The sequence below is a fragment of the Scardinius erythrophthalmus genome, assembly GCF_964197995.2.
Source record: "Scardinius erythrophthalmus genome assembly, chromosome: 12".
Taxonomy (NCBI): Eukaryota; Metazoa; Chordata; class Actinopteri; order Cypriniformes; family Leuciscidae; genus Scardinius; species Scardinius erythrophthalmus.
The window spans coordinates 43,576,279-43,592,934 of NC_138232.1; the positions used below are offsets into that span (position 1 = coordinate 43,576,279).

The 16,656-nt window shown below is 40.3% G+C and overlaps 3 protein-coding genes across 4 annotated transcripts in view; 2 read left to right on the plus strand and 1 right to left on the minus strand.

Annotated features, from left to right (window-relative positions):
* Window positions 1–525, plus strand: part of LOC308699412 (arf-GAP with dual PH domain-containing protein 1) — a 15,822-nt gene extending 15,297 nt beyond the window's left edge. For both annotated transcript variants that reach the window (XM_081380198.1, XM_081380197.1), the window contains 2 exons: window positions 1–88; window positions 162–525. The exon at window positions 1–88 is cut by the window's left edge and continues 144 nt beyond it. In XM_081380198.1, coding sequence (XP_081236324.1) covers window positions 1–88; window positions 162–190 — 117 coding nt within the window. In that variant the 3' untranslated portion in view covers window positions 191–525. The remainder of the gene's footprint in view (window positions 89–161) is intronic.
* A 1,464-nt stretch (window positions 526–1,989) lies between these two features.
* uts2r4 (urotensin-2 receptor 4) lies at window positions 1,990–2,982 on the plus strand (the record flags this gene model as incomplete). The annotated part of the gene is made up of 1 exon (XM_081380548.1): window positions 1,990–2,982. The coding sequence occupies one exon, from the start codon at window positions 1,990–1,992 to the stop codon at window positions 2,980–2,982; it is 993 nt and encodes a 330-aa protein (XP_081236674.1).
* A 2,687-nt stretch (window positions 2,983–5,669) lies between these two features.
* lgals2b (lectin, galactoside-binding, soluble, 2b) lies at window positions 5,670–10,728 on the minus strand. Its single transcript, XM_081380318.1, has 4 exons — window positions 10,697–10,728; window positions 8,405–8,484; window positions 7,607–7,775; window positions 5,670–5,944 (listed from the first exon to the last, which is right to left on the minus strand). Exons 1-4 carry the CDS (start codon window positions 10,697–10,699, stop codon window positions 5,798–5,800), a joined length of 399 nt encoding a protein of 132 aa, XP_081236444.1. The 5' UTR covers window positions 10,700–10,728; the 3' UTR covers window positions 5,670–5,797.
* Between the last annotated feature and the right edge of the window lie 5,928 nt (window positions 10,729–16,656).

Genomic DNA, 16,656 nt, shown 5'->3' on the forward strand with positions numbered 1-16,656 from the left:
ACCTGTGAGTCTGACGCGGAGCAGAAGGAGTGGATGAGCCGCTTCAATGCAGTCCTGAACACTCCCATGAGCCCTCAGGAGTACACAGGTAACACACACACACACACACACACACACACACACCTGCGGCTGTACCAAACATGAGTGTCGTGTGTTTTCAGTGGAGGCGTACTTCAAACACAAATACTGATGGACCGCTCGGCGCCTCTGACCTCTGACCTCTGCAGCGGATCTTCTGACGTCTGTTTTTACGTTTGTGTTGTTCGTACACTGTACTATGATTCTGTATCATTAGATGATAAAACCTTTTTTAACTTTATTATTTGCATGTTCATCTAAACTGAAATTTTGTCATGCACCAATTTGGTCCTAAAAGCTCCATCTAGTGGCGAGATTGAGTCATTAGTTCATCATCTGACCCTCACATGGACATTTACTGCAGTGAATTCAGCTCAGTTTCATGGAAAAGCCAATTCTCTGGATCTGAACATGCTTTTCTTTACATATTAAAGGGACGGTTCAGACAAAAATTATTGTTCTGTCATCATTTTCTCTCTTCCATGTCGTTCCAAACCCTTTTCTTTTCTCTACAGAACATAAAAGAGATGTTTAGCAGAATCTTCAACTACATCAATCCTCAAAAAACAACCAAAAGGCCTCGTAAGTGTCATAAAACTGTCCTTGCAAAAGTGTTCATCCCCCCTTTTTTTTTTTTTTACATTTTGCCAACCTTATGATATAAATAATTTTTTTCCAGTCTCAATACCGCATAATAACTAAGGAAAATCCAAATTTGTGACAACTTTGCAACTTTATAAAAAAAAAAAGCATAAGTTTGCAGCATAACAAAATGTGAAAAAATTAAGGGGTGTGAATACTTTCGCAATGGTTCAAGTGTCACATGACCGTTCATTCAGATATTTGATTGTTTATGGACACAAATGTGACCCAGTCATAAGTTGCACGGGTTTATCTGTGGCAATAGCCAACAATACATTGCATGGGTCGATTTTTCTTTTATGCCAAAAATCATTAGGATATTAAGTAAAGATCATGTTCCATGAAGATATTTAGTAAATTTCCTACCGTAAATATATAAAACCTTTATTTTTGTGAGTGAATGCAGCACAATCGCCAACATAAATGCACAACTTTAAAGGAGATTTTCTCAATGTTTCGATTATTTTGCTCCCTCAGATTCCAGATAGTTGTATCTCAGCCAAATATTGTCCTATCCTAACAAACCATACATCAATGAAAAGCTTATTTATTCAGCTTTCAAATGATGTATAAATATAAATTAAACGCTCACGTGAGCTAGAGGATATTCGTGCGCTGTGTGTGTTTGTACGTTGGTGTGAATGGAAGATTATTGAGTTCTGCTCATGATCGGGGTGTGTGAACCGGCACCAGGGTGTTAGGAGACGTTTGAGTGGCTCAAATGCTGAACGCCAGATCACACCTACCTGAGAGAGAGAGAGAGAGAGAGAGAGAGAGAGAGAGAGCCAGGGAGAGACAGAGAGAGAGAGACAGATAGAGAGACAGAGAGAGAGAGAGACAGAGAGAGAGGGAGACAGAGGCAGAGAGAGAAAGAGAGAGAAAGACGGAGAGAGAGAGAGATGGACATGGACATGAGTGGACGTGAGAGAATCCTGCAGACACAACAGAAACCACAGTCTCAACACAACCTAAGCTGGAGAACATCACATCTGTGATCTCACGGACGGCGCTTCGTTCTACGACGGTCCTGCACAGAGTTGGATCATGGGAATGTTTAGGACTTTTTGCCGAAGGAGTTGTAAGTCAGTCGCTCCACATTCATGTCGTACTTTGATGTTGGAAGAGGCTTTATTCTGCCACACGTGTTACATAAGAGTGTTTTCCCAGCGATGCCATAGAAGAACCATTTTGGGAACTGTTCAGTAAACACTTCTGAAGAAAAGCATCATTTTAATAACATTCAAACTCATTTTCCCCCTCTTCCGAATAATGAGTAACGGCAGTGCTGTGGCGCAGGGAAGCGCGGGAGTGGTTTGGGTCACTCCTCTTCTGGGCGCCACCCTGATCACCATGTGTGTTCTAGGCGTGACGGGTAACCTGTACACCCTTGCCATCATGCGTTCGGCTACGCTTCGGCGCGCCGGATCCTTATACGTCTTCATCCTCAATCTAGCGACGGCTGATCTACTCTATCTCGGCACCATCCCATTCGTCGTCTGCACGTATTTCGCCCACGATTGGTTCTTCGGGGAAATGGGCTGCCGGCTGCTATTGAGTCTGGATCTGCTCACAATGCACGCGAGTGTGTTTGTGTTGGTGGCGATGAGTTTGGAGCGCTACCGTGCCGTTGCCACGCCTTTCCGCGCACGGCGGTCCACCACCCGCGGACACTGGCTAATGGCGTTGGGAATATGGGCTGCCGCGTTTGTGCTAACGCTCCCGATGATGGTGATGATCCGACTCCGAGAGGGACGTCCTGCAACAGCGGGGCTTGTTAAACGCATATGCTTCCCAACATGGACGCCCGAGGCCTTTAAGGCGTATCTCACCGCGCTCTTCGTCACTAGCATGCTCCTGCCCGGCCTGCTGATGGTCGGACTCTACGCGGGTCTCGCCCGCCGGTACTGGGCCGCTCAGGCCAACCTGACCCGCGGATCCTCGACATCCATCCGCCGGCGCAGACTGAAGCAGAAAGTGGTGGGAATGATCTTCTGCATTGTTCTGGCGTACTGGGCGTGTTTCCTGCCGTTCTGGGGCTGGCAGATGGCCAAGCTCTTCTCGTCCGAGTCGCTCCGTTCGCTGTCGCCCGCCGCTCACACCTACGTCAACTTCTTCGTCACCTGCCTAACGTACGGAAACAGCTGCGTCAACCCGCTGCTTTACACGCTACTGACACGCAACTACCGTGACTACCTGGCCCAGAGAGGTCAGTCCTCGGGGTCGGCCGCAGGGACCAACGCGCTCCAGGATCAGATTGGATGACTTCTGATGTGAGAGTGTAACGTGACTTTAGAAATCAGCCGATATCAGCTGTTCTTGTTTGTTCTATTTTTTACCCTTGATTACTAAAACGTTCAAAAGTAACAAATATCTGCACGCAACAAAATTGCAAAACAAATCAAGTGGTGCTTACTGCAGAGCCAGATGACGTCCAGCTCACCCTCTCTGGACGTAATGGGTGGACCTAACCTACGTCCAGAGTGGAGGAGTTTCGCATCAAGCTCCACCCATTACATCAAGAGGGGAGGAGTTTTACATCAAGTTCCACCCATTACATCAAGAGAGGAGCTTGACGTCATTCTCCTCCACCCATTATGTCAAGAGAGGAGCTTGACGTCACCCTCCACCCATAATGTACAGAGACGAGTTTAACATCAAGCTCCACCCATTACGTCAAGAGAGGAGGAGTTTAACATCAAGCTCCACCCATTACGTCAAGAGAGGAGTGGCTTGATGTCAGACTTCACCCATTAAATCCATAGAGGAGGGGCTTGACCTCAATCTCCTGCCATTGGCTCTGCAGTGAACAGCCTCTCAAAATAAGTTGGTGTGTTCGACTTTAAGCGGCGCTGCACAGACCAATCCTTGTTTGATATTACAGTACTGTGAGAGCGATTAGAGAGCAGACGCTCCGAACACATTGTTTCCAACAGGTTTCTCAAACACTTCCTTCGTCTGTCATTGGTCAGTCAGACTGTTTGGATCATGTGATTGGTTGAGTCAGAAGTCGACGGGCTGCTCAAACAAACAGATCAATGTTCAAGAAGAGTACCAATGGATTATAGTGACTTAATATTTATATTTGGGTCTTAATATTCATTCAATTCAATTCAGTTCACATTTATTTGTATAGCACTTTTCACAATACACATCGTTTCAAAGCAGCTTTACAGAAAATGACTGAGTCCACATTACAATTTAAATCTGTTATCAGAGGAAACTGTCGAAGTTCTGTATTTCAGAAATGTACAAAATCACATTTAGCTAAAAATCTATTCATTTAAACAATATAATAATTAAAACCAGAAACAATGAGCCCATTGAAGTAATGAATACTTGTTTGTTAACAAATGATTATGACATTTAGAAAAATGTAGCACTGGTGCATGTTGACTCATGAATTAATATTTGCCATATCTCCGAGTGAGGGATGTTCGATTGGACACATCAACAGCAGAAGATATGGGATTTGGGAAGTGTTTCTCTTCCCTCTGATAAGCTGATAAGTCCCTATTTGCTGTCTTCACTATACATGATAATATGGTTAATGGTTAGAATTTTATTATTTGCATCTATGGTTGCTTATAACGGCTGTTTTTAACTGTGTGTGACCCGTCAGATCAGACCTGAGATCCATGTTTGCACCAGAGAAACGCTGCTCAATGTAGTTTGAATCTATATTGTAGCTGTACGTTTTGAATATTAATTACACTGATGGACTGTCTTTATGGTGCTTGTTTTTATTTCTTTGTACCTGTGGGCTTTTAAGATTAATTTAAAATAATTCATGCAATACTGTCTCCTCACAAGTTAAATTATTAAAATGTTTAAACTAGCCTAAATAAAGTTCATTCACTCATGATCATTCAGACAACTGGCAAATGAACTCTTAAATGGGTGTGTGTGTATGTGTGTGTGTGTGTGTGTGTGTGTGTGTGTGTGTGTGTGTGTGTGTGCGTGTGCGTGTGCGCGTGTGTGTGGAATCTGTTTTCTGTCCGTCACATTCCTCAGCTCTTGCTTCAGATCTTTTCGAGTCTGTCTGTAAATTATCGTGAGGATCCTGTTGCTCTGAACTGAACTCAATCATTTAACACAATGAAAAAATACAGTACATAAAGGGAAATGTTTCTTTATGACAGATATGAAATCAGAGTGACAGTTTTCAGCTTTCTCATCTGATGAATCAACATTTCAGATTCTTTTCACAGGACATTTTTAATTTTCAGCTTATATATATATATATATATAGAGAGAGAGAGAGAGAGAGAGAGAGAGAGAGAGAGAGAGAGAGAGAGAGAGAGAGAGAGAGAGAGATACGATTCTTCTACAATGATAAAACTATTATACAGTCAGACAAAAAATTATTCAGACACTAGATATCATTTTTGATATTGTTTCACTAGTGTGATCAGGACACTATAGTTCATTTCTGTAAGTGAGGAGAGCAAAATAAAGTAAACTGTGACATATTATACCCAAATATTCTTCATTCAGTGACTACCAGTAAAACTTTGGGCCCAATAATGATTGGGACACTTTGAGCTGATCATGTTTTGCTGAAGTGTGTTTTCTTTAATTGCTAATGCTCTTTTTACACACACACTGAACACAATGAAGCATTGCTTGGTGATTGGTTGAGCTAAACTGGTATTATCTAATTGTGTAGTTAAATTTAACAGCTGACAGATATTCAACATAATTCATGTGTGAGACAGTCTAACAGAAGGATGGACAAAACCAGTCAAATATCAGCTGAGTTCATAACTCTGAGTTCTGCTCATATTTTATTACCATTTTCTAAACTATAGCGGATAAACTGAGATAATGTGAGAAATGTTGAAGGAGTCTGAATAAAATTTGGTTTGACATACATATATACATGTATATATAGTTTTATCATCATATCACACTGCTCAAACACAAAGAACACTCAGAGAGAAACAGCGAGTCCTTTCACATTCCATCAGTGGATTTATTTGACATTTCTTTGGTACATTCACTGAACACAGAAGCTGGTGAAGAACAGGAGGTCCGACACACTGAAGACCGGAGCGACAGAGGAGCGAGAGAGTCCTGCTCATTTGATCTTAATGCTGATGACCTTGACGTCTCCCTTCACGTGCACGTGTTTGAACACGTCGTCACCGAAGCGGTTCGGGAAGCTCATCATGGTGCCTTCTGGGAGTTTGATGTAGAAAGTGTCGTTGTTGAAGGTGATGCTCAGCTGTTGGGAGAGACACGGACACTCGGTGAGATTTAACATGCTTTTGAACGTCACCATCATATTAAAGTCCCCCTGTAGTCAATCATTTTATTCCTTAAAACTCATCTTTGATCACCAAAATTACATATTTAAATGTCATTTCCTAGAAAAAAAAGAATTTTTCATGCCTTAAAATATCTTGAATGTAACTCGACTCTCTTGCCTCATTTAGTATGCGGGGTTCTATGAATATGCAAATGAGCCCCGCCTCCACTCACTCACTCAGCTCAGAGATCCACTGGTTGGCGATCACACGTTGATCTGATTGGTTACAAGGTAGTTTGTGACGTCAGAAACACCAGCGATTTCAAAGCGTGTTTTTGAGACTGTCTTTGGTTCACTGCAGTTTTAAGGAGGAAATACTCAGCAATGCTGTCGACTTATGAACTTACACATGGTTTGTCTTAAAGCACATTAAAAACACCACATAGACACATAAACAACATTAAAAACTGGATTTTCACCACAGGGGACTTTAAGTTATGAAAATGTTATTTCTGAATGTTCAAAATGTCCATTTTGGGAATGAATGGGTTAAAGTGCATTACTATTAAAAAGAGTGTGATGGCAGCATTATTCATCCTCAAACCTCTGACTGGTGGGCGGTTTATTGCATGTATAGTTAAAGGGTAACTCTTTATGACTCATTGTGTCATGAGTTTCTGTGATCTGTGAACAGACTAAATCCAGGCATGTAGATAATAGAAACACTGCAGAACTGGTCAAAGAACACACAGATAACGGTTTAGGTTTGATCTACATCTATTTAGAGCATCTTTACACTGAACAAAGCTTCATCTTAGCCAGTATTGGTGTATTTACACTGGAGTGTTGAACACTCAATGTTGTGCATTGCCAACATGAAATTTGTAGTTTGTAGAAGAACAGACTTTTTAAAAGTCCCCTGTGGTGAAAATCCAGCTTTTAATGTTGTTTATGTGTCTATGTGGTGTTTTTAATATGCTTTAAGACAAACCATGTGTAAGTTCATAAGTCGACACCATTGCTGAGTATTTCCTCCTTAAAACTGCAGTGAACCAAAGACAGTCTCAAAAACACGCTTTGAAATCGCTGGTGTTTCTGACGTCACAAACTACCTTGTAACCAATCAGATCAACGTGTGATCGTCAACCAGTGGATCTCTGAGCTGAGTGAGTGAGTGGAGGCGGGGCTCATTTGCATATTCATAGAACCACGCATACTAAATGAGGCAAGGGTGTCGAGTTACACTCAAGATATTTTAAGGCATGAAGACATTTTTCAAGGAAAAAAAACGCTGAAATATGTCATTTGGTGATCAAAGATGAGTTTTAAGAGATAAATTATTGACTACAGGGAGACTTTACATGACAGGAATCCAGAAAGATGAAAGTAAAATGTCAAACAAGGCCAGAAGAACACTGTGATTGTTAAATGCTTTTGATTTTCTCAGGACAGCATCACTATCTGGTCTCGTCGCTGTACACATTTTTCCATCTAATTCAGCTTAAAAACATACCGCCCTAAATTAAGTGTAATTGTACCTAGTTGAATCTTGTATAACTTTTAAAAATGGGAAAACTTCTGTCATGACCTATTGATCATGAGTGGTTTGAGATGTGTCAGAGGTCAGAGGTCAGTCACCTTGAACTCTTCGCCCTGCTGAAAGGGGAAGCACGGCTCGCGTTGCTCGGATCCCCATCCGCCCTGTTTGGAGTTGCACAAGATGGTGTTGGTGTCGCCATGGGCGTGGAAACGAGGGTTGAAGTGAAGGGCGATTGCGTCTGCGTCGTGACCGATGTTGATCGAGAACCTGAGGACACAGAGACACCTTAGAGGACACCTCTATGACCTTTAGCTCTTACAAAACCAGTCGTCTTCTGTAGTTATCATAGACTGTAAAAGAATATGGTCGGAGTGTGTCTGACGTCAGTGTTTCTGAAGAGCGTAGAGTTTTTTTTTCTGCTGTAAAGTTGGGCATTTTAACATGGGGGTTTATGGGATTGAGTCTCTTCTGCAGCCGGCCTCTAGTGGCCAGTGGATGAACTGCAGTTTAAGTCTCTTAAAGGGACCGGAAGGTTGCCGCTTGGTCTATATGCACAGCTTACAAAAATAAGGTCTAAAAACATTCTGCTGATGTTCCTATCAAGTTATTTCTGAATGTTTGTTCTCTGAAAACGTCCAGTTTTTAAAAGGTTGTTTCTTTTTTATATATGAATGTTAAGGGAACATTCCATTGTATCATTCTTCAAACATTATGGGAACGTTACTTTTGAATGTTCTCGGAACGTTCTGAAACAATCAGTTACATTTAAAAAAACGTTACATGAACATCCAACTGAAATTCCATGAATGATGTATAAATGACGTTTTGAGACCATTATTAGAGAGCAGATAACCTTGAATGAATGTTTTATTAACGTTCACGGTTATGGTACGTACGAATCACAGCCCGGTTTGACCTTCCCAGTGACCTTCATCTCCATCCCGGCCTTAAAGCTCATGTCATTTATGGTGAACACCTGTTAGACACGGAGGAAAACACCATGAAACATTAGGACATTAGTCTGCATTTCACTGATTGACACAGTTATGTTCCGTTTGAGTTTGTTTTCACTCTTTGCTTTTCCCCTGCCTGTCAGTTTCAGGAAACACTTTATTTCACAGTGTCCTTGACACATATGTTACGTGTACTTACCATAGTAATAACAGTAAATTATGCATAATTACATGCAACTAACCCTCAATCCTACCCTAACCCTATAGTAAGTACATGTAGTTGCTTAATAATACTCAGTGCTTAAATATATAATAACACCTTAAAATAAAGTGTAACCCAGTTTCATTATTAGTTGCCTTGGTTACTGATTTGACCTGTCATTCTGTTCATCTGTGTTGCAGTGTTTGTTCCTTGTGTTTAAAGTCCTCGTGTTTTATTTATTTTTTGAGTGTCTCGTGGTCTGTTATTTTGCCTGGATTCTACTGAGTTTCATGTTGTGATCATTTATTAGAGACTTCTTGAATCATATCATCTTCACTGCAGTGTGATCAACTACAGATCGAGACGCTTGTATAACGTAACATGGACACAGTCGTGAGAGGATCCCACAGTTTTCTAGTGTCTTCACAGCGATGATGGATCTGCTAAATTACTGTTTAACCTGTGATTCCTGAAGCTGTCGATAAGAGGAACGGTTGTTTGACTGTTATCTGAGCGCCCAAACCCAACGTTAATGATAAACCTCGGATAATAAAGTCATAAAGACACAAACAGGAAGATTCTGAGCAAACATTTGATCTAACACACCTTAGTGCTTAGAGACGACATACAGACCCAGAATGACAATTAACACTGATAATCAAGGCAAACGAGAAAGAAACTCAAGCATCATAGCTCCACAGATTTGCACCACATTTTGGTCCATATATTACACTCTAAAAAATGCTGGGTTATTTCAACCCAAGTTTGGGTCAAATATGGACAAACCCAACCATTAGACCCAAATTTGGGTTAAAACAACCCTGCAAGTGTATATTGATGGCTTTTTGATAAATGTTATATTGCAGAATGAGCGTGTGTGTTAGTCTCATGATCTGTGTAACGTTTCTCTTTGATTGTGAAGTTTGGATGCTGCAGAAACTTAGGAAATCCCTCCCCTTGAAACCCACTGAGGGGCCGTTTACACGACACCGTTTTCAAAAAGAAAAAAAAACCTAAACTTTTTATGCGTTTCGTCCATTTATTAAAAAGTGTTTCAAAGTGCAAGTTTTTAAAAATGATCTCTGTGTAAACAACAAAATCGTGAATCTCTGCAGACGCTGGCGTCATGCACACGCGTATTACGTGTTCAGTCTATAGTGTTTCATCGCCATCTACTGGCCTGGCAGCAGAATACAGCGGGTTTAGTCGTTTTCGCGGATCCGTGTGAATGGGGATCGTTTTGACAATGGTGTCTGTACGCGGAAAACTCAAAGGATAACGTCTCCGCTTTAAGCAAATCGTTGTCGTGTAAACGCACCCTGAATGTCCACACAACAGCAAGTCACTCAGTGTATCTGTATCTGTCTGTCTGACATTCACACACCTGTCTGTCTACCTGAACCTCACACACCTGTGTGTCTGTCTGACATTCACACAAACTCTTTGATCACTCAACTTCATTCAGTCATTTGTAGGAACTCATCAGTGGTGGGTTCAGCTGTAGAGTTTACTTTATATTACAATATGTTGCAGCCATTTTTGTTTGTCTGGAAATCATTTTATAATTTTTTTTTAGGTTAATTAGTAATTATTAGCATGACATATTAAATCTTGCCAAATTCTGGATTATTTCATGTTAATTTCCTCATGAAGTCACTTCGTTTCATTTTGCAATCACACTGTTGCAGTTTACAGTGAGATTTCACCAGAGGAAATGGTGAAATCATCAATTCATGCTGTTGATTCAACGGCTCAGAGACAGAGCACCCATGAGACTCTAATATACTCTAATACAGGGATGTCCAATCCTGCTCCTGGAGGGCCACTGTCCTGCAGAGTTTAGCTCCAACCCCAATTAAACACACCTGAACCAGATAATCAAGGTCTCACTAGGCATTCTGGAAACTTCCAGGTGGGGGTGCTGAGGCAGGCTAGAGCTAAACTCTGCAGGACAGCGGCCCTCCAGGACTGAGTCTGGACACCCCTGCTCTAATATAATATATTATAATCTAATATAAAATAAAGTCACTTACCATCTTGTTGTTTGGTGGTGGAGCTGCAGCTGTGTGTCTCGTTCACCTGCCGCTCCTCATTATAAACCCAGGAGGCGGAGCTCAAAAACCCTGTCCAATAGGAAGAGAGCAGAGCGGTGAGACTGAACTAATCACACTCAACTGACTCAATCAATATGACTGTTATCTTTCAGATTCCCTCATGAATAGACTCTTGATTCAGTATCTGACCCAGAGCTGCATGATAACATCACATATTACAGTCCACATATCTCTATTAATATAGAACATATGTTAGGAATGCTTTTGTGGGAACCGACACTAACATAGTAGTTTACATGATAAACTCTAGCTCTAATTATTACTGAGCTTTTTTATTTAAGGAACATTATTGTTAAACCTTTGTTCAATTGCAAAAAATGTATATGTTTGGGTAATCCATAAATAAAAGAAAAATAACTACAAAATCAAATAAATACTTATTTAGAAACGTATCTGTCCTTCACAGTTGTAATGCAGCTGCAATGCAGATATCAAGTAGATTAACAGTCTTTAGTCTCATAATTCTCAGGAGAACAGATAAACCAACAACATCACACAAACTCAGGTCTTAAATATCCAGGAGAAGTAATGAGATAATGAAGAGAACTGGTGAACATAATGATTAATCATGGAAAACTGGATCAAATGACAGGCACAGGGAAGACCGAAGCTAAACACAATGAAAACTCAAACAACTTACTTTTCATAGAGTACAGTTTCACTTCAGTCAACAAAGCCATAATGTCTGAGTTCTTATTATTATATTTGGTAACACTTTATAATAACGTTCAGATGTAAGTCATTTATAAGTGGTTAGTTAATGATGAACTAATCATTTACAAAACATTCATAAATGATTAGCAAGTGATATACTAATATTTTATGTATGTTTTGTAAATTGTGTTACAAATCATTTACAAATGATTAGTTAATGATTAACTAATCCTTTACAAAACATGTCTGTGTTCATAAATGATTAATTAGTGATGTGTTAATTATGTTTTGTAGATTCAGTTTAAGTCATTTACAATTAGGGTTGGGTACCGAAACCCGGTTCCAATAGGGAACCGGTTCCGACGTAAACGGTAGTAACCAGACCGAATAAGAACGAAACTTTCGGTGCCTGGTGTTTTTTTACCGCCCCCTATAAAACATCTCGCGGCACGAATGATCCAATAATAAAACATCTCCAGTTAACCAGCAAAGCATTCATTTAGTTCGTTTGTTAAATAAGAGACGATCTAGCGCTGAAATGTGTTTTTTAAATCAAGTGATCAAAGTGCTCGTTGCCGCTGCGATCAGTGGCGCGGATACAGTGTTTTCTCGTGGCTCGCGCACACCGCACTTTTCTTCACTCGGACGCGCGCTTCGTTGCGGAGATCGATCTATTTATGAGGCGCCGTCTATATGATTATGTGCGCGGAGAGTTTGTGTGTGTGTGCTCGCGTCTCAGATGAGTATGTGCGCGGAGAGTTTGTGTGAGTGTGAGTGTGTGTGTGTGTGTGTGTGCTCGCGTCTCAGATGAGTATGTACGCGGAGAGTTCCGCGTGTCTAGTGTGTTGAGTTTATAGAGTTTGCGTGTGTGTGCGTGAGCGACTTTAGAAGTTGTGCATTTCATATGTATTAGTTTGAGCATTCAGCAGTATACATGTATGTGTGACTACCTAGTATATGTGTATGCAAGGGTTTCATATGTGCGTGAATGAAGTTTGATTTAAGCCCTAGATGGCGCCTAATATTTATTCGTTCTGGTAAAATCTCAAAATATAATGGACACAAAGTGTCCCTGCTTGATATACAACCACTGATGAGCATAATCGGTTTAAAAAAAAATAAAAAAAAAATAAAAAACTACAAATGCGGATTAGAACCCAAAACCTCTGACACGCTTGACTAAAGTTCAAGTTCAGCTGCCAGTGTTCCTCTTCGGGTAAGTCTAGCATTTTAATGCCAACTGCAAATCTTGCATATCAAGTATGAAGTATATCAATATCAAGTATATTTATATGAGGCTATACTATGTGTGTTTACTGCTCAGTGTCAGATATTTCTCTGTTCTGTAAAAGTCTTAATATGAGAAGACAAAATTTTGATCTTAACTCAAGTGTTTTGTGCTACATCAGTAGCCTTTTAAAGGGCACAATTTTTCATTTAATCAGAAAATCTTTTTCAGAAAATCACACACACACACACACACACACACACACACACACACACACACACACACACACACACACACACACACACACACACACACACACACACACACACACACACACACACACACAGAGGTATTATTTTTTTTGATAAAGTGTGTGCTGTTTAGTTTTCTTAAGTACCTTTTCAAGAACCGTTTAAGCGCCGGAACCGTTTGAAAAATACCGAGTAGGTACTGGTATCGGATAAAACCCAACCAATATATATAGTGATATAGAGAGTGATATTGGCTCTATCACTCTCTCTCCTCTCTCCACCTATATCCGGTGTGTGGTGAGCGCACTGGCGCCGTTGTACTGTGGCTGCCGTCGCATCATCCAAGTGGATGCTGCACACTGGTGGTGGTTGAGGAGAGACCCCCTGACATGATTGTAAAGCGCTTTGGGTGTACAGTAGTACATATGAAAGCGCTATATAAATGCCCGATTCTATTCGATTCTAATACCCAACCCTATTTACAATTGATTAGTTAATGATTAAATAATAATTTACAAAACATGAATATGCGTTTCATAAACGTTTAATAAATGATGTTACATTTTTTTGTATGTTTTGCTCACATCAGGAGCACAGTGTTTAAAGACTCCATGTGTTTCAGAGAAGACAGCTGTCTATACCCTCACCAGTCACCACTACATGCCAACCCTCCCGATTTTTCCGGGAGACTCCCGAATTTCAAAGCCCCTCCCGAAAATCTCCCGGACCGACCTTTCTCCCGAATTTCTCCCGATTTCCACCCGGACAACAATATTTGTACACCATCCGCTACACCATCCGCTACACCATCCGTTAAAATGAAGTTAATTCCATAGATATCATATATAAACGCGTTTATATATGATATCTATGGTTAATTCGGCCAGCGCTCATACCTGTGTTTACATCCTGTTTTCTGTTGAAGTCCAAAGTAGTCGATTGTCGACTCGAGTTCACGCGCGTGATCATAGGTAACTAAACATATGCGCGTGAACTCGACAATCGACTACTTTGGACTTCAACCGAAAACAGGATGTAAATACAGGTATGAGCGCTGGCCGAATTAACTTCATTTTTATTCATATCTTTCACATCTACTGCAGTCAGATTCACCCGTGTTAACTCTAAAGGAATCACTCACATGACCTGTGCACTTGTAATGACACATCAAGGATGTTAAGAGGCTAAAAGCAGGTTTAAAATATGCCCCATTGAAGTCAACAGGGTGCAAATTTTAAAAAGAGGATAACATGGTGTAGGCAACACCGATTTTTGTGGAATTGAATTTGTCAAATACATGAATTACATTTTTCTTTGCGTTTGTGTGTGTAACAACACTAACAACAATAGTTTACACTTTAGATTAGGGGATGCAGAAATCATTTACTAATCAATCAATTGTAAATGACTTATAACTTAATCTACAAAACATACATACAATAATTAACATATCACTTATTAATCATTTATGAACACAGTCATGTTTTGTAAATATTATAATTAGTTAATCATTTACTAATCACTTGTAAATGACTTGTAACGGAATTTACAAAACATACATAACATGTTAGTATATCACTTGCTACTCATTTATGAATGTTCTGTAAATGAATAGTTCATCATTAACTAACCACTTATAGATGACTTACAACTGAACGTTATTATAAAGTGTTACCGTATACTTTGATCAAACATGTAAGCAAATGAATAAAAACATTTGTCATCATCTTCAGAACAATCAATGAAGCCAAAAAGTACATTTTGCCATAAAAGTGTGATACATTTCTGTAATTACACCACAGTAGCCTATAACACACAGAATAAGTACAATGCCAAAAATAGTACAAATCCTGATAGTTACCACAGAAAATGGAGATGTTCTCTTCAGCTGTGACTGATGTGAGCTGGTTTTGTCCCGTCGAGGATGTTCAGTCCATGTTTCTACATGAGTGTGTTTCTCACGGTCAGTCCTGGTCATTCAGCTGGACGTAATGAAATCTTTCACCCTCTGATCGACACATTGAACACGCCTGATGTCTGGATATGAAGGGAACAAATCTCATCTGTGAGCAGAAACATCTCAGTGTGAAAGAATCACCACGGACTTCATCTGCAGACTCTCTGTGTTCATCTGAATGTTCACAGACAGGTACGTGCAAGGAGAATCATACTCATAATTTGTATGTACTGTGTCTTTAAGACACCACCATTCGATTTGTGTGTTTATGGAACGGAAGCTTGTTAATTAGGCCATATTGTGCCTCATCTCAAAGTCTTGATGTTGTGTCCCCCTGTGGTGAAAGTCCAGCTTTTAATGTTGTTTATGTGTCTATGTGGTGTATTTAATATGCTTTAAGACAAACCATGTGTAAATTCATAAGTCGACTCCATTGCTGAGTATTTTCTCCTTAAAGGGGTGGTATAATGTCCTTTTCACAAGATGTAAAATGAGTCTCAGATGTCCCCAGAGTGTGTGTGTGAAGTTTTAGCTCAAAATACCCCACAGATATTTTTATATCACATGCTAAAGTTGTCACTGTTTGAGGGTGAGCAAAAACACACCGTTTTTGTGTCTGTTCCTTTAAATGCAAAATTAAATGCAACAGGACATTTCTGAATGGTTCATTGATGAATTTCTGTAGATGATGTGTAGTTATCTTCTAGTCATTGATTAGCATATTCTGTCTTGATAATCTATAAATTGCATTCCTGGAGGCGGGGTTTATGTAAATTTTAGGGTTGGTGATGTCACTAACCCAGGAGGAATGTCGTGTAGTTCCTACCAGCCGTTTGTTGTAGTCCTTAAAAAACGATTTCTTTAAAAGCAAATATCTCCCTTTGCTCTGAACTTTGAGTGTCATAACTTTGCAGATGTTGTTTATGCTCAAACAGCAACATTACACACTAACTACAGTTAGAAAAGTGAAGTCATAAACCACCCCTTTAAAACTGCAGTGAACCAAAGACAGTCTCAAAAACACGCTTTGAAATCGCTGGTGTTTCTGACGTCACAAACTACCTTGTACCCAATCAGATCAACGTGTGATCGTCATCCAGTGGATCTCTGAGCTGAGTGAGTGAGTGGAGGCGGGGCTCATTTGCATATTCATAGAACCACGTATACTAAATGAGGCAAGGGTGTCGAGTTACATTCAAGATATTTTAAGACATGAAGAGTTTGAGAAGGAAAGAGCGTTTAAATATGTCATTTTGGTGATAAAAAATTATTTTTAATGGGGACATATCATGAAAATCTGACTTTTCCCGTGTGTCAGTGCTATAATCGGGTCGCCGGTGCTTCTACCAACCCAGAAAACATGAAAAGTGAAACCCAGTAACTGTTCTGGTGAGCCTTTCTCTGCAAGCGTGTTATAAAATAAGCCGATCAGATTTCGCTCTCCTTCTGGCGTATGAAGAGGATCTTATTATAATATTCCCGGCCCTTAATCTGCACGTTTACACACACCAGCCGACATCTGGTTCCACACGCGCCAACAGAGACCAGTTCTAACGCACTGATGAAGATCCAGCAGAGCCTGAAGCTGTTCTGTGGTTGAGCACAGACGAGCACTGAACACTATTGACCAGAACATGTCACCGCTGTCTTATAAACACCTCAGGAACTGTGGACACTTGTGGAGGAGTTCAACATGATGATGAGATGATCAGTGTAACTCCACAACAACTACAGAAATGTCTCCACTAACATTCAGAAGCTCTTCCTGAGTCTCTCCGTAAGGCTGCAC

Excerpts from the sequence above, each read along its gene's own strand:
- lgals2b (XM_081380318.1), bottom strand. Across the intron at positions 7,776-8,404 it reads GTCAAACCGGGCTGTGATTC|GTTCTCGATCAACATCGGTC; the intron begins GTACGTACCATA and ends CTGTGTCCTCAG. Across the intron at positions 5,945-7,606 it reads AGCAGGGCGAAGAGTTCAAG|CTGAGCATCACCTTCAACAA; the intron begins GTGACTGACCTC and ends CTCTCCCAACAG.